A 23,589-nucleotide genomic window follows, 5' to 3' on the forward strand; every position below is an offset into this window, starting at 1 on the left:
ATTCTCGCTCATTCAAAAACTATTTGTTCATAGCCTCTATTCCTAGGGGAAAATCCATCGAGGCTCAAAATCTTTTCTTGAGTATCTTAACGATGTTCCATGCAGCTTCCACAACGATCTCATCTATTTGGAGCAACACTTACGCATTTTCTTTTTGTCGCCAAGTCATAACTATCTTCTAGTTACACTGACATTTGCATTTGAAGGTTTTGTTTACTTTGCATAAAATCTAGGAAGAGAAGTGAAGTGATGGGAAGAAGCAGCCTCACAATACTACGTTCATACAAGACGTCCAGCCTATGTGGCTCTTTTAAAGAGACGTGCCTTTGACTTTTCCTCTACCAGAGGGAGCAGATACCACTTTACCACTGAGGGAAAGCAGACCTGATCACCTCACACCAGTCAGCAGGACCGTCATTCAAAAGTCCATAAACGATAAATGCTGAAGAGGCTGTGGAGAAAAGGGAACCCTCCTACACTGCTGATGGGAATGTAGTTTGGTGCAGCCATTATGGAAAACAGTATGGAGATTCCTTAAAAAACTAAAAATGGAGAAAAAAAGACACAAATGAACTTATTTACAAAACAGAACCAGACTCACAGACATAGAAAAACAAACCTATGGTTACCCGGGGGGAAAGGGGGCGGGAAAGGATAAACTGGGAGTTAGAGATTTGCAGATAATAACTACTATATATAAAATAAATAAACAACAAGTTTCTACTGTATAGCACAGGGAACCATATTTACTATCTTGCAGTAACCTATAATGAAAAAGAATATAAAAAGGAATATATGTGTATATATATATATGGATGACTGAAACATGCTGTACACCAGAAATTGATGCAACATTGTAGACTGACTATACTTAAAGTCAGACCTTGAAATTCCAAATAGATGATCTTGTTCAGTATTTCAGAACAACCACTAACAAAGATATTATGCAAATTATATACAGATTAGTAATTTCTGGTATATAAGTTAAGAACTAGCTCAAGGGCACCTGGTTTATAAAAACAGAAATAAAACCCATTCTTTTAAGTCCAAGGCAAGTTCTAGTTTACTATACCACAGCTGTCTCCCATAAGTACCCCAGAGTCAAAATGAGAGTTCCCTTCCTGGGACAGTTAGCATCTGTTCTTCCAGGAAGAAAGTGAATAAATAGAGCAGTTTTTAATCTCCTTTCCCATCTCTGAGCCTTAAGTATCATCAGCATCTCAGTCATTGGAGGGTGGCCAACGTGGTCACTGAGCTTCAAAGTATCTCATCATCAGAGTTCTTACAATGCCTAAATTCTACTATTAATTCTACTATTAACTCTTTAGGTTGATCATTGCACCCCCAGAAACTGATTCTTAAAATGCTAAATATTTCTAGGTGGGCGATACATTAGGATATTTAAGTCACTAATACCATGGAGCACTCCTGTAGTATATAATGCCTAATGGTAGGACTAAACTTATCTGTTTGCTGGGATTTGAAGGACACCAGGAAGAGGATATCATGTATCAAATATTTCTACAGCACAGGCATCTAAAATTCTACCCTTGACACACTGCTTTGGGAAAGATCCCTGGAGTTCTCCTTACTTGCTGCAAATAATAAATCCTTCCTTCTCCCCCCCAAAATACAATGGCATAAAATTCTACCCCTAGTATAATTTTTAATTAAGTTTAAATTAAGAATTGCCCTACTTCCATATTGATGACAGTCTTGTACTACAATCATTAAACTTGCTAAAAGACTAAAATTTAGTGATTTCAATTGCTAAAAAGAGAGGAAATTATGTAATGTGATAGAGGTGCTAAATATTGTTACAGTGGCAATCATATTACGATATATAAATGTATCAAATCAGCACCTTGTACATCTTACATTTACACAATATTTTATATTAAATATATTCAATTAAAAAAGAGAATTTCCCTACTTCAGGGCTCATTTTATTAAAAAATGCAAGGATTTCCTCATGAAAGCTGTAAGAGGTTAAAGCACTCATGCTTTGAATAAACTGATTTTAAACCAATTCTTTCCTAACCTGAATGATGGATGAGCATAAGAAACTTAGCAGCATAAGCTTTCTTGGCCATAAGCTTTAGTGGCTTTGATGATAAGAATCCTCAGGGTTGGTGGGGAGAGTACGACTCAGTGGTAGAGTGTGTGCCGAGCAAGCATAAGGTCTGGGTTCGATCCCCAGTACCTCCATCAAAAAGAAACCCCAATCACACCCCCCCCCCCAGCAAAAGAGAATATAGCATATACCAATCGAATCTCAATAAAGCTGGGAGAAAAAAAAAAAGAATTATTTGAGAAAATAAAGAGTCCTCAGGGTTGGGTTGATCCGGCCTCGGTGGGAATCTGAGCAAAAAAGAAAGGATTTTCCATCCCATGGGCAGTGTGAAGCCCATGGACTTGGGAGGACTCAAAAAGTAAGGCCGTCACTTGTCTGAGAAAAGGCCCTTCTCGCTGCTGGAGGTCCTGGGAAGCTAGCGTTCCGTTAGGAAACAGCTAACGCACAATCAGCAGGTGAAGTTCTCAACTGTGGCCATCAGATGGCACCCTCCGCCAAATTACTGGAGAACGTCTATTTGCCCATAAGAATGTTGCAGCCGGGAGAATTTTCAGTCCTCTGGTGTAATCGCCTCTTTTTCAGCCCAGGAACTTAGGGCAGGGTGAGGCTGCCTTGGCTGAAGCCACATATCAAGTGGGGGGCAGAACCAGGGTTCCTGTGACTCTCTGACAAGGAGTCCAGTCATCTCTCTGTGATAGTGATCTGAAGGAGTGCCCCTCGCCCCAAATGAGACAAAACACAGAAGAGACAGAGGAGCTGCTGTTTGGATCTGAGGACAAAGTCTTGCTTGAGTAGATTTTTGGTCTAGTCCTAGATGGTCCCATTTACTGTGGGTTTGTCTGCTCTAAAAAGAGCCTGGGGGCCGGAGGGGTGGATAAATTAAGAATCTGGGATTAACAGAGATACACACATCTACCTATATACAAAACAGATAAACAACAAGGACCTACTGTATAGCACAGGGAACTATATTCAATATCTTGTAATAACCTATAATGGAAAAGACTGAAAAAAGTATATATATATAAACTGAACCACTTGGATATACACCTGAAACATTGTAAATCAACTTCAATTAAAAAAAAAAAAGAGCCTGGGGCCCGGCATGGGAGAGGGGACAAAAACGAGGGGGATTCAGAGATACAAGATACACTGATCCTGGGAAAGTAAGAAGACAGCAGGCAGAGAAACCAAGGAGAGGTCCCTGGAGGAGGTGAGCTTTGAACTAAGGATAGAAAGATGCAAAGAGAGGAGACAAGGTGATTAAGACAGAGGACATTCAGCGAAAGAGCAGGAGGCTAGCCCAACGCAAATGGCGTATAAGCCTAGCTTCCCTTGCACCTGAGGCCTCTCTCCCTTGTCATATTTGCTCCTCCCCATCCCCACAGTGCTGACCCATCACTGGCAGAAAAGGTTTGACAGCCAGGTATTGACATCCCACAGTGCATTTCAGCAAGTGTTCTCTTTCCCCAGAGAGCTTGCATTTTAGGCTGGTCTCTCCTTTTTCATAAAAGGGTGTTGTCCAACTTGAGCAATGGTATAGAGGGGGAACTGGGTGAGCAAGACACTGTCAAGGTCAGTTGCTTAGAGCAGAGGGTCTCTATTTACCCAGAAGGCCAATGGGAAAGGAAATGGGTGAGTGAGTCACGTGAGTGGAGACTTGAGACAGAAAAGGAGTTGAGATTTGAAAGGGCAGAAGTGTGTGGAGGTATTTATCACTGTGCCTAGGACAGTCAGCACTCATTGTATGTTAGCTGAATTGATATGTCCCTATTGACTTTGAAAAGGCTCACTGGTAAAGGAGCAACATGATGAACATGGGATTTGGGGAAATTATTCCAATGTGAGTACCTGAAATGGATGGAAGTAGCAAGAGCTTGGTAGGAAGACTGTTTTTTTTTTTTTTAAACAGCTTTACTAAGATATAATTCACATAGCACAGAATGCACCCATTTAAAGCACACCATTCAGTAGACTTTTGTATATTCAGAGATGCGTGCAACCATCCATCACCACAGCCAACTTTAGAACATTTTTATCACCTCTAAAAGAAATCCCATTTTCTTTATCATCCCCGTGTCCCCATCCCCCTGCCCCCAACACAAAGCAAACAATCAGTTTTCTCTCTATATAGATTTCCCTATTCTGGACTTTCATATGAATTTCCATTTATATGGTATGTGGTGTGTCTGGCTTCTTTCACTTAACATATTATTTTCCAGGTGCACCCATGTTGGAGCATATATTAGTACCCCATTCCTGTTTATGGCTGAATAATATTCCACCACACATATATAGCATATTTTGTTTATTCATTCATCTGTTAATGGGCAGTTGAGTTGTTTCCACTTTCTAGCTATTAAAAAGGATGCTGTCATAAACATTCATATACAGGTTTCTGTGTGGGTGAATGTTTTCATTTCTCTTGGCTAGAATCAATGGTTCCTATGGTAACTCTATATTCAATTGTTTGAAGAACTGCCAGGTTGTTTTCCAAAGGGGCTGCTCCATTTTACATTTCCACCAGCAGCATACGTGGGGTCTGATTTCTCCACTCTCTCACCAACAGTTCTTGCTACTGACTTTCTGATTCTAGTCATACTAATGCATGTGAAGTGGTATCTCCTGGTTTTGTTTTTCATTTCCCTGCTGATTAATTATATCAAGTATTTTTTCTCTGTTGTTCTTCTATTCTCTATTTTATTAATTTCCACTCTAATCTTTACTATTTCCTTCCTTCTGCTCACTTCAGGTTTAGTTTGATCTTCTTTTTCTAGTGTGTTAAGATGGGAAGAGGGTAATTGATTTGTGATTTTCTTTTTTAATACAGGCAGCATTTATAGCTATAAAACTCCCTCTAAGAGCTACTTTAGCTGCATTCCATAAGTTTTGGTATCTTCATCTTCATTGCCATTCATCTTAAAGTACTTTCTGTGGGGGGAGATATTTCAGGTAGAAAGAAGAGCTTGGATAAAGGCATAGAGGTAGGAAAGCTTAGGTCAAGTTTGGTGGACAGTTGAGTTTCACAAGAGCAGAGGGTGTGTGCAGAAGAGTTTGAGTGATGGAGAAGGGTTAGTTGGAGCCATATCGTATGAAGGACAAAAAAGTTTATACTGAAGAATCTCAGATAACCCGTTGCCATTTCTAGGAGTCTTGCATTATTTCACTTTCTCTCTAGATGTGGAAGGAGCGACTTTCTGAAGGTGCAGAATACAGGTGGGGGAAAGTTGAGGAGGGACAGGAATAGGGTCAATACAAACACAAAATTAGGCAAATCTGTGCAGCTCCCGCCCTGCCCTCCCAGTCTCAGAGAAGTGACTGGTGGGGGTTCGGCCACCACTGTGGTTACTTCCCAAGAGGCAGGAAACACTGGCAGTGTTTCCAAAATAGCTGCATCCTGCACCCCCACCCTCCGTAGGAAGCAAAATTGTATCTTCTTGTTTCATCACTGGCTTATTTTTAAGTTTTGAAAATAATAGCATTTTGGTTGCCCACTCGTTTCTTATTGAAACTCTCTTTCTTGAACTTCCAGGTCACCATACTTTCCTAGTTTTCCTCCTGTCACTCCTCTGCCTCATCCAACACCGTCCATGAGATGCTGGCGCCTCTCAAGGCTCTGACGTAGGTCTCCTCTTCTCATTCCACACTCCCCTCTCTAGGCTATGTCATCCCTGCTCATGGCTTTGATTATCAACTGTTCGCTGGTCTCAGAGCTCAGAGAGCAGCCAGCGCCAAACCTGTACTTGGAGTTGTCTACCCACTGTCTCCCCTCCAACTCATGTGATCAAGACTGAACTCACAAGCTGCTCATTCCACCTCAAACTTGTCCTCCCTGTCACCGCATGGGTCTTTCAAGCTGTCTTCCCTCCATTACTGCCGTAGCCTTCTAACTGGTCTTCTAGAACTCTCTCTCTTACCTCCTTCCCAGCCCCTCCTATTGCAGACAGGATGATTTATGTGATATGATCGCATCATCTCCTGTAGCAGGCATTAGTTAATTTTTGACTGCCCAACAGCTGAACACACTTCTATGTTGGAAAATTCCCCTCCTTAAACAGTCTTGGTTGTATGTAGAACCTGCCTGCTAAAATTGTTTTTAGCCATGTACAGACTTCTACTTCTCTAAGTTGTGCTTTGGCCTCTGCCAGATCAGCCTTGTTCCAGAGCTTCAGACTGGCCCTGGCCCCTCCTCCTTTACACATGTGGTGCCCTCCCTCTCTTGCCTGGCTGAGCTCTGGTTTCCTTTTGGGCCTTAGATGGAGCATCACTTCTTCAGAGAAGGCTCCTGTGACTTTGCAGGTGAGGGCAGACTCTTCGTTATAAGCGCTTATAGGACACGGTGCTTTCTCTGGGACTCACAGAGCCCTCTACTAGTTACTGCTCACCCGTTACTGGCTGCTCCCACTGGGTCAGGCACTGAGTACTGGCGAGGAGGATCAAACAGCTGCTTTCACGGATCCAATAGTCTCACTGGGGGCCATGGACGTCATTATGGGATAAGGGCTGGAGTAGTCTCAAGTTGACATCAGCAAAGTGCTCTTGGCGGGGAAGGACAAGGCACTGACTGCTGGGGGAACGCAGGCCAGCCGCACAGAAGGCAGTGGTATCCAGGGCCAGGTCCTGGAAGAATTTGCCAGGAGGGGGAGGGTGGGAAGTCCTTCCAGGCAGAAGGAATATTCATAAGCAAAGCTACAGAGTGAAAAAGCACACGGTGGACCAGTAAAATGCAGAGTGCTCTGACAATCCTGGAAAGATGATTCATGGTCCAAGATGGAACCTCCAGCGCCAGCATCACACCTGCCTTGTAGCCTACAGACCGCAGGAAGGAGACAAGAACAGTGTGCACTGTTGACTTTTAAGAACTGACTTCCTTAAAGTGTTTTCCCTTCCATAACATTGGTCATTATATAATCATATCTAATGGAAAGGGAGGCTGGGAGATGTCTGTGTTCTGGGCAGCTAACATTTGGAATATGTATGGCTGAGAAATAAGGTAGAAAGGAAATTGGACAATAATTTGTCTCAAGAGGACAAGAATGATGCTCATCATATCTGTTGGGTGGCTAGGAACGCAGAAGGAGGGAGGAGAGTTTTAAGGGTTTTTAGGAGGCCTTAAAGAGGAATAAGTTTTGTTTTGAACAGATCTATTTTGGGGTGGCCTGTGGGACGCCAGGTGGAGAAAACCAGTAGGGATTTGTAACATGTGTACAGTTTTGTCCTTATTTCTTCTACCTTGGCCACATTCCTTGAGGGTGGAGACTCTTATTTATCCATCATTACGTGTCCACCATGCCCTACAAGCTTCCAGAATGGATAAAGGTGGCAGGAAAAATAAGAAGGTGAAAAAAACTAGTGGCTAATTTTTAAAAAGTATAAATGGGGAGACTATAGAACCCAGCCAATGTTAGCACTGGGAAGAGCTTTCTCAGACCACTTTGGACCGGAAGGTAGCCTCCTACACAGTTTATTCAGAACCTACTTACATAACGCCACACACGTACCATATACAGAGCAGAAGGACACTCCTTTTAAAATCAGATGTTACGTTTCAGGAGTCTGCCGTGGGTGATGAGACAGAAAGGGAGATTTTGGAGATCTCACTTTACAGGGGACCTGTTCAAGGTCACACGACCAGGCAATGTCACAGCCATGACTGGACCACGGATCTCCCAACTCCCAGGCTGAGAGGCGACGCTGCACCTGCCCCTCAGAAGATGACTCCCAGAAGGTGGGGAACGCGGCCCTCTCCGCGTCCTCCAGGGCTGTGAGAGACGTGGTCAAGGATCTTGACGATTTAATCCAGTTTTACGAAAGGGGTTTTACAGTGAGCAATTAAGGCACAGTTAAGGAATTAATCACTAATGAGTCATTAACTCTGCCCACTATTGTACAGTTAACAAGCTGAGGCCAGATTATTAGAGCCAGTTCCCAAGTTAAGGGGACGACATTGGCCACAAAGCGCACCATCAGCCTTTTGAAGAGTCGGGCGCGCCCGCCTGGCGCTGCCCGGCCTCCGCTTTCCCAGGCTGGTCGGGACGCAGGCCGAGCCCCGGGGGCCCGTGCGGAGCTCGCACTAGCTGAGCGGAGAGGAAGGGTCAGTTTTTCATTAACATCATCTTCCCTTAACATCTTTTTCTGCTTGCCTCCTGGAAGCTTGAATTCCATTCGCGTAGTAAGGTTCTGTTGGCAGAAAGGGGCGCTGGGAACCGAGACAGAGAAGGGCAAGCAGTGAGGCTGGGGGTGGAGGCACCACATCAAATGCTAAGTCGCGGGGGCTGCGGCCGGACTCCGGATGTCCCTTCCGTACACCTCCCGCAGGAGAGCCGCGGTTCACGGGAGGCGAAGGCCCAGGCTTCCCTCGCTTCCTGAACCTGGGTGCACGGAGGTCTCTCCGCAAAGACCTTCAATTAACAGATGAACTTTTCCAACGGGAGGAAAGATGAGGACTCTGCTTCCCGTCACCGGATTCTAGATTAACACGGGCGGGAATCGGGACGAGCAGGGATGGTCTCCCTTAGTTTAATATTTTCCATCTCCCCAAATATTAAATATGAGTTTAAAATAAATACAGCGGGGCCTCCCCTGTTCGGTTGCTGATCTCTCTCCGAGTCCTTCTACCCCACTGCACCCACACCAGTCCTGATCATCCTCCGGGTGGCAGAGGTGGGAGCTCGGACCCGAAGGAGACAGAGCCAGGTTCCGAGAGCCGGAAATGGACAGCCTGGACCGGCCTGGGGCCGCAACGCGGGGTCCCAGGACACCAAGCGAGGAGCGCCCCGCGCAGCTGCAGCTGCTTCTGGACCCAGTCGGGAGAGACAGAGCTCTCAGTCCCCCGCGTCCCCGCGGGAGAGGAAAATCGCCCCCAGAAGTCCGGATCCGCAGTGCGGACACGCCACCCTCTTGGGCAGGAAGAGACTCCTTCATAAAGGGAAAATGCGAAAACTGAAATGCTCCCAACCCGGGGCGGGAGTGGGGGTGGGGGGCTGTTGGCAGCTAGAGCAGCGCGGTGGCCGGCTCCGCGCGGGCCCGGGATCTCGGGATCAGCCCTCTGTCCCAGCTGAGCACCGGCCAGTAAGCGCCCGCTGTTCCCGGCGCCGAGCCTGCCTCCACCCTCCCATTGGAGCGGTCCAATCCGAGGGGTCCTTCCTCGCCCCGCCTCCGCGGGTCACACAGCCCTGCCCCAGGCGACTCCCATCCCGGTTCCCAGGAGTCGAAAAGGAGCGGGTCCAGTCTCACCTTCTCCCCTCAGGCAGCCAGCCAGAGCAGGCGTTGTCTTCCGGCGAAGGAGTCCCCACAGTCTCCCTCCTAGATCCACTGGGTCCAAGTCGGCCTGAACCAAGGCCTGCCTAGAGCAACACAGCGTCTTCCCTCCCCTCAACCCCGTAAGACCACTCCCAACTAGTTCTTGTTCCTCTTCATTGGACATTTCCCCAGGAAACATCCTTGTCAGAGAACGTGCAGGTGTACTACTTCCTACTTCTTGGGGAAAATAACCCATTCAATACATTCTTACTCATCAGCCTACTAAGTGTACGGCACCAGACGGGAGTCTAATGGATACAGAGCCCTGGTTATGCCACAGCCTCTTAGGACCCACATGGCAGAGACTGAATCTTGTGACGACACTCCCTCTACTCCCAGCACCAAGATAGTCCTCTTTTTCCCAAGTAGGTTTCAGGGAACCCAAGTGCAGCACAGGGATACCCGGGATCGGAGAAGCGGGATCACAGTGTGCATTGCCTCATTCCGGGTCGTTGGTAGTTTACATCATGTGGCCTTATTCCAACTTTCCCATTTCCCAGGGAGGCAGAGTTCATTTGGACGAGGAAAGGGGGCTGCGGTGCTTCACTAACGTGCTAATGACCGACGATCAGCAGCCAGTTGAAGCTAAGGTTCTGACCGCGTCTTCCCGGGAGTACTCAAAGTTAGGACGCCAGAGAACTTGGCATGGCGGGAATCCGGGTTATACACACCGGAGTCTCGGATCCTCCTTCACAGGGCATTCCGCAAGTACCCCAGGATCTTCTGAAGCCGGCAGAGACTTCTAGATTTTTTTCCCCGCCCCCTCTCCCGCCCCTGGTGGTGCCAAGGCGCTGCAATACAGTCCATGACGCTCCCGCTAGGATGTGCCCTCCGGGTCGCGGCGCGGAGCGCTCCAGGACACTTTTCCGGAGTGCAGCAGCTAACCCGACACGCATTAAATAGAACCGCTGGGTTGGGGGGTGCAAAGAGAGTTGGGGAGGCGAGATAGAGGCGTGGGGCTCACAAAAGGGTAAGTCATTCTGCTCCACTCTCCGGAGCACTAATGTCAACAACCCAAGGTAGCACGGGCTGGCCTCGAGCCGGTGACCCGGACTTTGATCTGAGAAGGGTATGGGCCGCGGCAGGCTGGAAGGAGGGAGGGGGGCAGTTCGGGGCTTCGGGGAGTTCAGCTCTTACCCTAGGGAAGATGGTGTAGACGCTTCTTATTGGGGTCAAGCCAAAGTAGCAACTGCAGCTTGGCTTTTGGGGTATCGAGGGACTGGAAACGCGCAGGTAGCTGAGCCGTAGCTCCAAACACTGGTAACCTTACACAGTCGCAGGCGCAGGCGGAGCCAGGAGTGGGGCGTTCTGGTCTAGGGCGCCGCAGTGTCTGGGATGCGGAGATTCTCCCCCAGAGGGGAGACCCAGCTCCTGCGCATGCCTCTACTTTCCCGCACGTGGTCCATCACCGCAGCCCTTCCAGAACCCACATTCACACCACCCCCTTCCTCCCCGCCACCGCAGTCCTGAGCGCATTTAACCAGAGTCAAACCAAAACAGGTAAATCTTTAATTCTCCTCCCCAATTCTTTGAAACTACCTATACAAACAGTCCCTCAAACTCTCTCCAGCTCCCCTTCCTCCCAGTCGTCCTTCTCAGGGGTTGCTACGCCGCGCGGGAGCGGCCGAGGCTGTCAGGCATTTTGGGCCCCTTGAGCCCGGCGGCTCCGGCCCACGCCCAGGTAGAAGCAGCGTGGCCGTCTTTCCCCCTGCAGCAGCAAGGCCAGGGGTCCATGGGGGTGTGGGGGTGGCTAGACGGCCTCAGTTGGCCTGAGAACCAGCGCTCGCCGGTAAGTCAGCCGCAGATTGGCGCCCAGACTCAAGTCTTCGGACGGCGCAGGGCAAGATGGCCGCGTCGGGGAAGCGCAGGAAGAAGGGGTGCGCGCGTCTGGCTCGGGGGCGGCTCCCAGGACGGGCGTCTGGCCTGATTCGGTCCCCGGGGCCCCTAGAGGGCCTGCCACGGCTTCCCGATGGCCTGGATGTGCTCCTTGGCCTTCAGGCGCAGTGCCGCGATGCTGCTGTTGCGCGGGTCCGCCTCGTCCAGCGGGAACTTGTCCCCGAAGCCGGGCCCGCACGGGTAGGCGGGCGGCGGCGGCGGCGGCGGCGCGAGGGGCTGCAGGCCGGGGCCGAGCGGCGGGGAGTTCAGGAAGGGCGGCGGCGGCGGCGGCGGCGTGTAACTGGCGGGCAGGCTCTGCGCCGGCGGCCCGAAGCCCGGCAGGCTCTGCAGCGCCGTGGCGCCCCCGCCCGGCAACGGCGGCCCGAGCCACGACTCCAGCGGCAGGGCGCCCCCCGCCGGCCCGCCGCCGCCGCCGCCCCCCGGGCCCGCCCCGAGGGGCGCCAGGGCCGCGGCGGGCGGGGAGCGGCTGAAGGAGAGCAGGGGCGAGTCCTGCAGCTTCATGGACGACACCTCCAGCTTCTCCTGCCGCCGCCACTTGGCGCGTCGGTTCTGGAACCACACCTGCGGAAGGCAGCACGGCGCCGTCAGGATGCGGCGGGGGCAGGACTCCCCATCCCCAAGTAAACTGGGGCTCGACTCTTTCACCTGCTGCTTTCACTACCCTCTCCTGCTTCCCGCCAGCATTAACCTTCTTTCTTTCCCGTTTTCTGCTGTCTCCTCCCTCCTCTCTCGATTCCTCTGAGTCTCTTTGTCCCATCCCTGTTCTCCGTGGTGAGTTCCCACCCGTGTCCCTGTTTGCCTCACCCTTAGCTGTGGCTGGATCCGTTTCCTACTCGGGCACGGAACAGGTGCTCAGGAAAAAAAAGCGAAGTTAACCCTGGAATTGGACCGTGGGACTTGGGAAACCAGATCTCACCAAATTTCTGTGACCTGCTGGTTGGCAGCCCATCCTGACACTTGACTTTAAACCTTGCTTCCTTCCCCGTGTGGTAGAATTTCCACGAATTACTGGTTATAAATGGTAGAACCAAGTAGGCTTATTCTATCCCAAGCAATATTTAAATATGCATATTACTACTTTAATAAGATTTTCATTCATATTTAATCGAAATCCGATTAGTATTTCTGATGTCTCTTATAAATGGCTTTCAATGATTACAATAGTTCAAGTTTAATAATCTACTTTTGCTGTATGGAGTTAGTTTTGACATTACCCCAAGATGAGTTCAATGAGTTCAAGTTTTTCCTTTTTGTTTTCTTTACATATAGAAAGTTCACACCAAGAGTAAAGTCTGGTCTCCAAACACTGAAACTTCCATTACTAATTTGATAAAAGCACAAGAAAGGGTGTGATTAAGGTTTCACCACCAACTTACCACCCCCACGAACAAAACAGAGAGAACTGGTCTAGTGGAGAATCTAGAAAGAACTTTGGCCAAACTGGTGGCTTCATTGTTAAATTTATGAAGGAAGATGTGGGACTCGTTGCCACCTCAAAAGGGAGAGAGCAGTTGTGTCAATAATAGAGAGTCCTCCTAGGAGAACTGAGAAAAAGCCACTTAGCACCTGAGCAGAGCAGGACAACTGTGTGCAAGGCTGGGGTTTGGGGAGAAAAGGGAAAGAACAAAAATGTAGGTACCTCTCTCTACAAAAGATTTATCTTCGTATCCGAGGCCCTGATTTCCCCAGAAATGTTAGATATATAGAGAAACACTGGTGAGGATGAGGGCTCCCATCCAACTGCCCCTTCCTCCCCACCCCGCCATGTCCCACTCCATCCCCCAAAATATCAGCTATAGGCTTCAGATCCTATCCCAAGTCAGAAGGCTATAGACTGGGAGAGCCCGCTCTTATACTGCTCTACTGCTGTCCTTAACACAGTGGGAGACCCTGCCTACCACACCCCGTCTGATTGCATCATAGCCATGTGTTAAGAATCTGCCATATGCTGGGCACTGTGCTTGCCCTGTGATCTCAGAGACACTGTTCTCAAGAAGCACACGTCTTAGAGAAGAAGCAAAAATTCCTGAACAAGCAAAGAGGGATGAAGGAAGGTGGGACAGAGGTGAGAAGTCAGCCCCAACCCTGATTTGGCTACGCCTATAACCCGGAGGGGCACTGGAGAGCTTTGTCTTTTTCCTCTGTTTTCATCTCCCACTGGTTTTCTTTCCCTCTCCCTACCCCAGCCTCCCTCCCTGAAAAGCAGGTGGTAAAATGTCCACTCCATCAATGAAATCATTGCAGCTTTACTACCCCAAATTAGGAGACATTGAACTGTCCTTACCGGTTAATCCCGAGTCACATTAGGGAACTTTTTTTTTTTTTTAAACCATGACATACACTCATTACATTAACCCCTTAAACTAAGCAGAAAAGACAAAAGGCAAGAGCCTGTTTGCTTTTACTTTTAAGACAAAGCTAAAAGCTCCAAACATCTGAGTGTCCTCACTTCCTGAAAAATCAATGCATTAGACACACACACACATATCCCATCCTGGTTCCAATGCCTTTCAGATGCAGTGAAATTTGTTCCCAATGTCTACCTTTCAGGCCTCTGTAAACTCTCCCAATTTGGAACTCCTCCCAGATTTTTCACAGATGACTAGCAAATATTTAAGGCTTTCAAATATTTTAATGATCAGGGATTAAAGATAATTCAGCTTTAATTAAAGCGAAAACCCCTTTAAATAAAAAAGAAAAGGCCTCTGCAGCAGCGGGAAGTTTGGCTGGATGTGCACCAGGGAAGCAAAAGTCAATTTCTTAAACAAATCCGCAGAAAGTTTCAACCGTGAGGCGCCAGACCCCTCGTAAGTAGACGGGTTTTGGTTTTCAATGCGGTGAGTGCAGTTAGTGACTAGGGTGTCATTTGGAGCCCCAATCTGGTTACCCTCCAGTGGCTGCCTACAGCCCCTCTCCACTCAGTGCTTCTCACCTTCCCCCTACATTTCCTCCCCAATCCTGGATGCTGTTGCTTCTTCAAGTTGCCAACCATTCCCAATTTATCTCTTTAGCTTAGACGAGGGAGACCCCAAAGGGGAGATGCTACTATAAATTGGAACAGACTGTTGGAGGGCCGGTGCATGAGGCACGTGGAAGATATGTGACGCTCCTATGCGGCCCCGGGCGAACGAAGTGGAGGAAGGCCCACGGGGAAAGTGCCATGATAAAGGCCTGGATGCCCTGGAGTTCAAGGGAGCACTGGCTGACGCTTGAACTTCCAGCCCTCCTGGGGGCCCATCTGGACGCTTTACCTGGACCCGGACCTCGGGTAAGTTGACCTTGCCGGCCAGCTCCTCGCGACTGTACACGTCGGGGTAGTGGGACTTCTCGAACGCGCGCTCCAGCTCATGCAGCTGGTATGTGGTGAAGGTTGTGCGGTTCCGTCGGTGCTTCTTTTTGGGCTGCTCCTCTTCTGACAGCTTCGAGTCGCCGGAGGCGGCGGGTCCCACAGGCAGCCCAGGGCTCGGCCGTGCCTCCCCTGTCTCCTTGGGGCAGTAGGGGCGAGGGGCTGGGACGACCAGACCCCAGACGGTCAGAGACACTCCCCGGAGTGTCCCGGGACCCACCCTGCCTACCCAAGCGGGCTCTGAGATGGCCCAGGGAGGTCGGAGTTGAGGGCTGCGACAAGCTCCTGAGCTTTCTCTGAACCCAAGTTGGAAGCTCCTGCGGTGCACACAGCCCCCACCCCGGCGCCCAGATGCCTTAATAAAAGTTAAGGCAGGGGCATTCTCCTCTTGCAGAGCTTCTAAGTTTGGGCGCCTTAAGGGCCTCGGAGCAGCCAGGGTGCGCACTCACCTTCGTACTCGGGAGCGGGCGCCGGGGCGGGCGGCGGGGAGGGCTCCGCACCTCCTGCAGGCGCCTTGGGACAGGCGGTCCGCGCGCTCGGCCTCCTATCCCGCTCCTTCGCGCCCCGGGCGCCCCTCTCCTCCGGGAAGGAGCCGAGGATCCCGTCATCCTTGGTAAATCCCAGGATGGCTTCGATGCTATGCAGCCGCGAGGTACTCCCGCCCGGGCTGCGGAGCAGGTGGCCGGCCAGCGAGAAGCTGCCGTCGGCCATGGCGGGGGCGCAGCCGGGCAGGTGCATGGGGAGCGCCTGGACGCGGGAGGGCGCGGCTTGCGCTCTCGGTAGCGCCGCCTGCTTAGAAGACCGACAGAAGTGGCTCCAAGGCAGCTCCTCCCGGTTGCGACCGTCCAACCCGAGGGGTCCCGCTCCAAAATCAAGTTACGCGGGCGACGCCGGCCCGGGCTGCGCGCACTAGAGGTGGGCGAGCGCTCGGCCCGCGGCTGCCTGGGTCCGGGCAGGAGTCGGAGCTCCGACTCCCGGTGGCTGGGGCTCTGGGCGCTAAAGGCTCGGAGCCCGCTCACCCCAGCTCCTCCCCTTTCTCCGGGGACCCAGCCTCTTCCCTGATCCCTCCCCCCACAGCGGGGCGGGTCCTTCCCTCGCCCAGTCTCAGGGTCTTCGCCCTGCCACCCCGGGGGTGGGGCGCACTCTTTACATCCCCCCTCCCCCCTCTTGATCCGCTAGGAACACTGGCGAGCGCGCCGGGGACCAGCGGTGGTATGTTTGACGTGCCGGGGACCCGGGTTCGGGGGCCGCTCACTCCAGTCCTGCCTCAGTGGAGCAGACGCCCTTGGTCCCACCTCTCCCTCCAGCTTGCCTCTCTCGTTGGGCTCATCTCCCCGACCCCAGGCTCGCCTTCTGCCCCAAGGCTCGCTGAGCGCCTGAGGCGACCCTTGGAAAGACTGAGTGAGGCTACCTGTCTTTACAGCATTGGAAGTCAGTCCACGCTTCTTCCCAGTTAGAATTTTCCTTTCTCTTTCGGCCCTGTACTTCGGGTTTATTTTGTTTGTCTATATCTGATTCAACTGCTCCTCCCTGTCCCCTGGAACTTGCGCGCCCGGAGGCTCCCTGACTCCGGCACCCGCCCCTGGGGGCAGTGAGGCCATCTGTGCCCGTAGGCCTGGTGACCTCAAGTGTCCGACGGCCCAGCAGGAGGCTGGGAGGCGCCGAGTCGGACACGCTGCCGGGCTCAAGCCTGCGGGAGACCCTCTAGGGGTTCCTCACTCTCTCAGACTATTTGTCCTGAGGGAACCCTCCTAACCCGCTCCACCTCCAGGGCAAGGAGATGACCTAACCTCAGGCTTAGTGGGAACGGGCCTTCCTCTGGGGGCAAGGCCTCACGCTTCTCTGGGGGCCACAGGCTTAATCTGCTGGCATTTCTTTCCCCTTTGGGGACCCCATGAGGCTTCCGTGGCCTGGCGTGACTCATAGGCCAAGTGGAAAGATGTTTTCTGCGAGCGAATGTTCTTTTCACATTCCCCCAGTTCTGTGCACTGTGAACACCAGCACTTCTGGTGCCAGACCCGACGCAGTCCCTGGCCCTCACTGAACTGTTGGGGGAAAGTGAACCAAAATGCCTTCCTAAAAGGCTAAGGACCTAGAGTTTCTTTTTATTTTCTTTCCTCATTTTATTGAGATACAGCACTGTATAAGTTTAAAGTGTGCAGCTTAATGACTTGAGATATATATATATATATATATATACACATACATACACACACACATATATATGAAATGTGTATATATATATGAAATGAAATGATTACCACAGTAAGTTTAGTTAACATCTTTCGTCTCATAGAGATACAAAATGGAGATTCTTAAAATCTCTTTTGCTGAGGCCCTCAGATCTCCACGCAGGGACATCTCCCCCGCCCCCCCACCGTTGGTTGATTTCATCTTGCATTGAGGCAAGCAGTTCCTGCGTCCCTTCTGAGGGACTGATGTGGGCCGTGTCAGCATCACAAAAGAAAGGAAAGGCTGGGGCTGGTGGCCTTAAGGAATTTGACATCCAGCCTGGGAGATAAGACAAAGGAAGAAACAAGAGAAAAACACATATTTTAAGCTTCTCTACCTTTAAATTGATGTTAGAAGGACATTCAAAAGGACGTGTAACTACATTAAGGATCTTTAAATGGAAATGGTTAACTCTCCCTGATGGGCACTTGGGGGTGGGTGATCAGTACACAAATCACTCTATTTTAAATAAAACTATAAAAGGTAAATAAAATAGCAAACATGGGAGTTTGCAGTAGATGGAACTAAGCTGATTCAAGTGAGAGATTGTTTTTAAGTTTAAGAAAAAGCTAAATTAATGAAAACCAATATGCACTTTACAGCATTTCACTTCATAGTTTTCAGAGTCCTTGAACATCCTTTGTATCATCTGATCTTCACAACCCTGTGAGGTGCACAGGACAATTTGCCCCCATTTTACAGAAGAGAAAATTGAGGCTCAAAGTGATACAGCTATTAAGTGGAGGGGTCAGGACTAGAACTCAGACCAGCCAACTCCTTGTCCAGAGCTCTCTGGCCCCCTCATTTGTGCTCCCTATGGCAGAGTGTGATATTTTTGAACAGAATCAAGGCACATCTTAGTCTGCAGTGGTCTTGAATCCTTCCTGGAGACTGACTCCTGCATGTAAGAGGCTGAGGTGGAGGCAGCTTAGTTCCCCAAAGAGATGAAGTCAAGGCCTGTAGACAGTGAGTGGCCTTTGGGCCCTGGTGTCCAGGATGACAGGACAAGGGGAAGCCTGCTGCCCGGGGCCCTCATCACATTTTCTAAGCTGTTAAATGCACTCTCCCCGAAAACGTTCTGGTGGCACCCGACAAGGTCCGATGAACCAGAGGTGCTGATGCCTTGGTGACCAGAGGGCAGCCGTAGGGATAAGTAATTGGTATTTGTTATTTCCCCACTGACTGACTATGCTTTTTATGTAAACTCCCCCAATATTAAATTGATCTCTGTAATCACCACTAAACAAAGATTGGCAGCATTTTCTTAAGCTGCTGCCCACACGCTAAGGGGCTTATGGCCTTGTTTTCCAAAGTTAATTCCCTCTGGAACTGCCCAGCTCTCCCTAATAGGTCCAGGTGAGGTTAGCTTTTATTTACTGTTTATTTCAGAGTCTCCGGGTGAAAAGCAGAAAAGACTTCAACAGCCACTGGCGAGGGACTGCCAGGGAAACAGGGCAAAGCAGGACGAGGGGAGGTTGGAACTTCTTTTGTGCGGGACATAAAGAGCTAGTCAATACTATTGTGGGCACAGTGGAGGGTACTCCAAGCAATCAGCCGGGGGTCATTGTTAGGGGCTAATCTACATGTGTATTTCCCAAGAACTCGATTAGGGAAGATGAATGGACTCGGCCATGTCCCTAATTCTTCTAGCCCAAAGCTGCATTTTTCCAGCAGTTACGCCAGCTCGGAATCAGCCCAGCTTCGGCAAAAGTAAGGAGCCTGGCTTCTGAACTCCACCTCTGTTTAATTCATTAATTCATTAGGTGGATCAAAGAAAACTCCCTCCTCCCAGCCCCTACATGCAGACTGAACTTAAGCTAAAGCCCATTTAAACTTGGCATGGCTCAGAGAAGCATTTCCAGAAGGGAGGAGAATGGGGGTAGCTGGGGCTTGGGAGGGGTCTAGGAGTGGGAGGCTCGGCGTGATGTGGGATAGACAATCTAGAAGGACGACTGGCGCTGGGAGATTTTAAAGAAAGGGGATAGGTGCTGGCTAGCATGAAGAAAAGGAAGTCCAGACGTAACCAGCAACGATGTGAAGTCGTGGAAGAAGGTGGCTCTTTTACCCTGGATGAGAACAGGAGGTCCCATTTCTAGAAGTCTTCTAGGCGGACTGCTTCACCTACACATTCTTGAGAAAGTGGGCATCTATGGAGTGAGTTTTCCGTGCACTGGGGAGGCAGGAGGCCCACTCACAAAGTGAGCTAATTGCACTGGAATCTGGTAGTTTCACCTTGAAGTGATGTTTTAGGTTTGGGTGAAAAGTGTCTGTTGGAGGACCGGTGGGATATCACTCCATAAAGTTTATAAAGCCAACTCGATGGTCTGCGTGGAGGCTGGCCCCTTAGTAGATGTATTTCAGTCCTGGAGTAACTCCGTCTGTCTGGTAGCACACTGGAGGTCCAGCTCCTCCCACATGTTTACTTAGACAAAGCAACTTAACTTTAGCTGTAGTCAAAAAAACTCAGCTTGTGTAATCATTAAACGCACACTGGCACACTGAAGTTCAACAAACTCAGTTGTCAAGAGGTTAATATATATAATAGTAGTTATTATTTATTGAATACTGACTATATGCCAGTGGGCACTCTTCTGAGTCCTTTGCATAGATGACCTAATTAGTCCTCACAATAACCCTGAGAGGTAGTCACTGTTGTTATCCCTACAGATAAGGAATCTGAGACACAGAGAGGCTAAGTCACTTACCTAAGGTTGAACAGCTGGTTTCAGGTGGAGCCAGGACTTGAAGCTGGGTGTTTTTTCAGGAATATCCATCTAACCACTGGGTGTACTACCTCCCAGTATGTGTGTGTGTGTGTGTGTGTGTGTACATATGTGTGCCCTGTTAATTCTCCTGTGACTGTATGAGGACTAGCAGATAAAGTAAGAACATTTGGGAGTCAAAGGGTACAGGAATAATGTGGTTCAGAGTCGGAGGGATATGGGAGTAAAAAAGTTGTGATGGGCAGTCTATAATTTATTTGGTCAATTATAATGATGACAGATACGCTTTACAAATAAGTAGGAGGGAGGGAAATAGATCAGAGGTAGAGCGCGTACTTAACATGCATGAGATCCTGGGTTCAATCCCCAGTACCTTCACTAAAAATATAAAAATAAAAATAACTTCCCAAGGCTGCCTTATAAAGTTTAGGGAATTCTCTCTCTGTTCCCAGAGTTCCAATTCTCAGTGGTGTGTGAACGATACATATTTTAAACATCTACCACGTGTCATTTGTTTTGTCTGCCTTTGAAGCAATGAATTATCTCCTATACTCTACTGTATCTTGTCTGTCATGGGCACAACATAAAAGCTGCTGACAGTCATTGCAAAAAAAAATCAATAGCTAAACTCTCTAAAACTGACATATTGAGTCCAGAGATAAAATACATTATATCTGTTCGTCTCTCACTATCAGATCTTCCTAACTGATGAAACATTTTCCTACTTGAAGTACCACAGAAGGTACTTCAGGAGAGTGTTCTTGGAGATGCTTACCAGAAACTCCATTTTTATAACAACTCGTCATGGATATCCCTGATCGGTTTCATAAAATTGGCACAAATGAGAAAGACACTTCCCAGACACCAGTTTACTAGTCAGTATGACCACCTGAATCTTTTCTACTATTTTCAGACTAAATTGAAGTGATGATACAAGGATGTTGCAGTGAATAAAAATCCCATCACAGAATTGTGGCTAAAATACATAAACCAATGAAGAGATGGACCTCACAGGCATCTCTGTCCGAAGGGCATATGGAACCAGACATTTCATCCAGTCACAAAATGTAACGTAGAGCAGTTGGGAGCTTTTGTGTTTTCTGGTAATAATGCCTTGTTGGAAAGACTTTCTTTCGTGTAAGAACAGAAACCACAGCTCTCTTTTAGACCATCCAGTAATTAGCAAGAGATCTGTCTCCTCCTTTGGCACGTCCATTATTTCCCAATTACAGTATTTTGGGAACAACATCCCTAAAAACTAGTCTCTGATGCTCTCTCATGTCTAGTCTCCACTTTTCCTTTGTAGATGTGGAAACGTGGACCCAGAGAAGCTGTGATTTGCCCTGAATGAGACAGAACATCTGTGGTGGGGCTTGGGCTAGAGGCCAGTCTCTGGATTCCCAGACTCCACTAGGCTGCTGTGGCTTTACCACAGCCACTCAGCTCTTAGGACCCTTCCCTGGGTGTCCCGTGCTTGCACAGAGTAAGTCTGTGCTTGAATCCTGGAGGAATGTTTATTGTACAAACACAATGAAATTACTTCTCACACTATACCCCAGTTATTTATCAGCACAGTTACCTTGGTCCTGAACTTGCCTTTTCAGCTGATGCAAATCCAAGTAGCCTCTGTGGAGGAGAAAAAAATTCCCTTGGCAATAGATTTGCAGGGCATTTTGGCAAATAATTGATGTTCCTACCCACTGGCATGCCGGAATCACTCTGCCTGGCTTGTGAGAGCCAATGGCTAGCATCTCTTCCCAGCTCTGAGTTCACGGCTTGAAATCAGCCATAGTGGGAGTATTTTCACCACTGAAATTACCAAACACTAAAAATCAGGGCATTCTTTCCCTCCCAACCCCCATAATGTTTTAAAAATATTTAGTAGCATATCAATGCTTCTGCTTCATCAAGGAGTGAAGAAATTAGGAAATATTATTACTAGTGAAACTAAAATATGATCTCTTGGACAAGAGATAGCCACCTTCTTGACCAAAAAAAGAAAGCCAAAATGGACATTTACACCATTATCTTAGAACATGTAAATAAAGGGAAATGTAGATTTCTACTAAAGCGGTGGGCTTTTTTTTTTTTTTTTTGCGTTGTTAGGAGCAAAGCTATATTAAGATAATTCCTCTTTACTTGTTTTCTAATTAAACTAATTGAATTCAGAGTGTCTAGGGGAAGCACAAGAGACATTTATCTCAAGGGGATGATGGTCTTGGAGCCCATCAATCCTCTTAGAGCGCTAAGAAGGCAAATCTGAGGATGCCCATTTTTCAGCAGCCTAGACCCAACCCCCACCCAGGGTTTGGCCATCTCCAGGATCCTTCTCTCCTCGTCCTTTTGAAAGCAGCGTTATCAGGGTGCCAATTCTCATTTCATCTTCACAGCACCCTGTAAGGTCAATATTACTATTATTTTTTAAGGTCGATATTATTATAATCCCTTTCTTCCCCCACACCACTCATTGTCCCTAAGCCTGCTTTTAGCTCTGTAAGACTTACCTCTTCCCCACTTTTCAAACAGCCTCCTTGAACACTTCTGGCCACTTTCCTATCTGCTCCAACGTGCTCTCTGAGCTACAGCCACAGTGGCCTTTTTCTTTTCTTGAAATCTTCCAAGCCCTTTGCTGCCTCAGGACCTTTGCACTGACTATTCTCACTGGGTGCAATGTCCTCCCCTAAACTTTCACATGATCCTTCTTGTCATTCTGTCTGTCTCATAGTACCTTTCATTCTCCAAAACTATCTTATTTGTTATTTGTTTGTTACCTGGCTCCCCTCATTAGAATCTAACCTGCATGAGAACAGGGACGTTGTTTTGAGATCCCTAGCATCTAGAAGATACGTGGTGCATAGTGGTGGGTGATTTAATGAGTAACTGCGAGGCAACATTATTCCACAGATGAGGAAACAGATTCAGTAAACTGTCTAATTTCACACAGCGATTCATTAGTATGAGTGTACATTTTTCACAGTTCTTTTAATCAGTCATCTGGAGTGTTTTCTAAAATATTAATTATTTCCCAGGTGTTTGGAAAATGTCAAACTTCTTTGCCTTCCTTCCCGAAGAGTCCACAGAAATCATTTGATCGCTTTCAAAAGTCAGTTCAGTCCACTCCAGTCTTGTTAGCATCAGCGCAGGCTGGGGTCGCCTCCACCGCCTTTGATGTGAGTGTTCATCAAATGAGGAGACAGGGCTCCATGCAATGCCACTGTCCGCTGTGCTCAGAGCCCACCCCAGCCCAGCTTCTCTCCTAGCGGGGTGCACCATCTTAGGGAATGCCATTTTTTGCCAAAGTGACTCCTGCATCTCTACTGCAGACTATTGGCTTTTACAGTTGACTACAACTTTATAGACATTTGTTTGTCAATTTTTATTGTACTTTCTCCTTTGACCCCTTAAGCCCTAAAAATGCTAATCTTATACGTCCTGACCAATCTAATTAGCCCCTTTAACTACCAGATGCTTTCAAGTGGGGTTTTCAAGATGCTCTGCAGAAGTGTCTACATTCAAATGTCTGGAGCTTACCACACTTACTGCAGGGTGTGTGCATTGTAAGTTCAAGAAATGAGCTTTAAAGAAACAACTTGGAAATCTATTAAGGTTTCTGAAATGACTTAAGAAAACAAGCATCCATCACTGTGTACATGTATGTTATCCTTGTATAGCCCAAGGACTTAGACATCATCTAAGAATGATGTCTTCAGTTTATAGATGGAATTGTGGCAAGAGATAGTTTTGCAAGGATGGCAGCTCTTTAGAGTAGGGCAAAGAGCCTACTGTACGTGGGTACATGTGGATTTGTTACGCTTGTATTTCTACTCTCGGTTAGGTTTGAAAGTTTTCCATAATAAAAAGTTTTTTAAAAGGCAAAAAAGTTTTCAAGGTTTCTGAATCTGAATTTAATTTGTATGATACCAAATTTTATTACTCTCTCCAAGCATAATTTTTGTAGCTCCCCAAACTGCTATTTATAATGTAGACAAAAGTGTCAGGATGATCCAGCAATGCCA

The 23,589-nt window shown here is 48.3% G+C and overlaps 1 protein-coding gene and 1 long non-coding RNA gene across 2 annotated transcripts in view; one reads left to right on the top strand and one right to left on the bottom strand.

The window, feature by feature from the left end:
* Window positions 1-10,876: 10,876 nt before the first annotated feature.
* Window positions 10,877-15,356, bottom strand: RAX (retina and anterior neural fold homeobox). Its single transcript, XM_032470567.1, has 3 exons — window positions 15,068-15,356; window positions 14,524-14,780; window positions 10,877-11,833 (listed from the first exon to the last, which is right to left on the bottom strand). Exons 1-3 carry the CDS (start codon window positions 15,354-15,356, stop codon window positions 11,321-11,323), a joined length of 1,059 nt encoding a protein of 352 aa, XP_032326458.1. The 3' UTR covers window positions 10,877-11,320.
* The window catches only part of LOC116660652, a 46,431-nt gene continuing 37,131 nt past the window's right edge, over window positions 14,290-23,589 (top strand). Inside the window, exon 1 of the long non-coding RNA XR_004316230.1 lies at window positions 14,290-14,540. This is a non-coding gene — a long non-coding RNA (uncharacterized LOC116660652). The remainder of the gene's footprint in view (window positions 14,541-23,589) is intronic.

Source organism: Camelus ferus, chromosome 30 (genome assembly GCF_009834535.1).
Source record: "Camelus ferus isolate YT-003-E chromosome 30, BCGSAC_Cfer_1.0, whole genome shotgun sequence".
Classification (NCBI taxonomy): Eukaryota; Metazoa; Chordata; class Mammalia; order Artiodactyla; family Camelidae; genus Camelus; species Camelus ferus.

Excerpts from the sequence above, each read along its gene's own strand:
- RAX (XM_032470567.1), bottom strand. The coding sequence starts at position 15,356 with ATGCACCTGCCCGGCTGCGCCCCCGCCATGGCCGACGGCAGCTTCTCG. Across the intron at positions 14,781-15,067 it reads GCCCGCTCCCGAGTACGAAG|CCCCTCGCCCCTACTGCCCC; the intron begins GTGAGTGCGCAC and ends TGGTCGTCCCAG. Across the intron at positions 11,834-14,523 it reads TACCCGAGGTCCGGGTCCAG|GTGTGGTTCCAGAACCGACG; the intron begins GTAAAGCGTCCA and ends TGCCTTCCGCAG.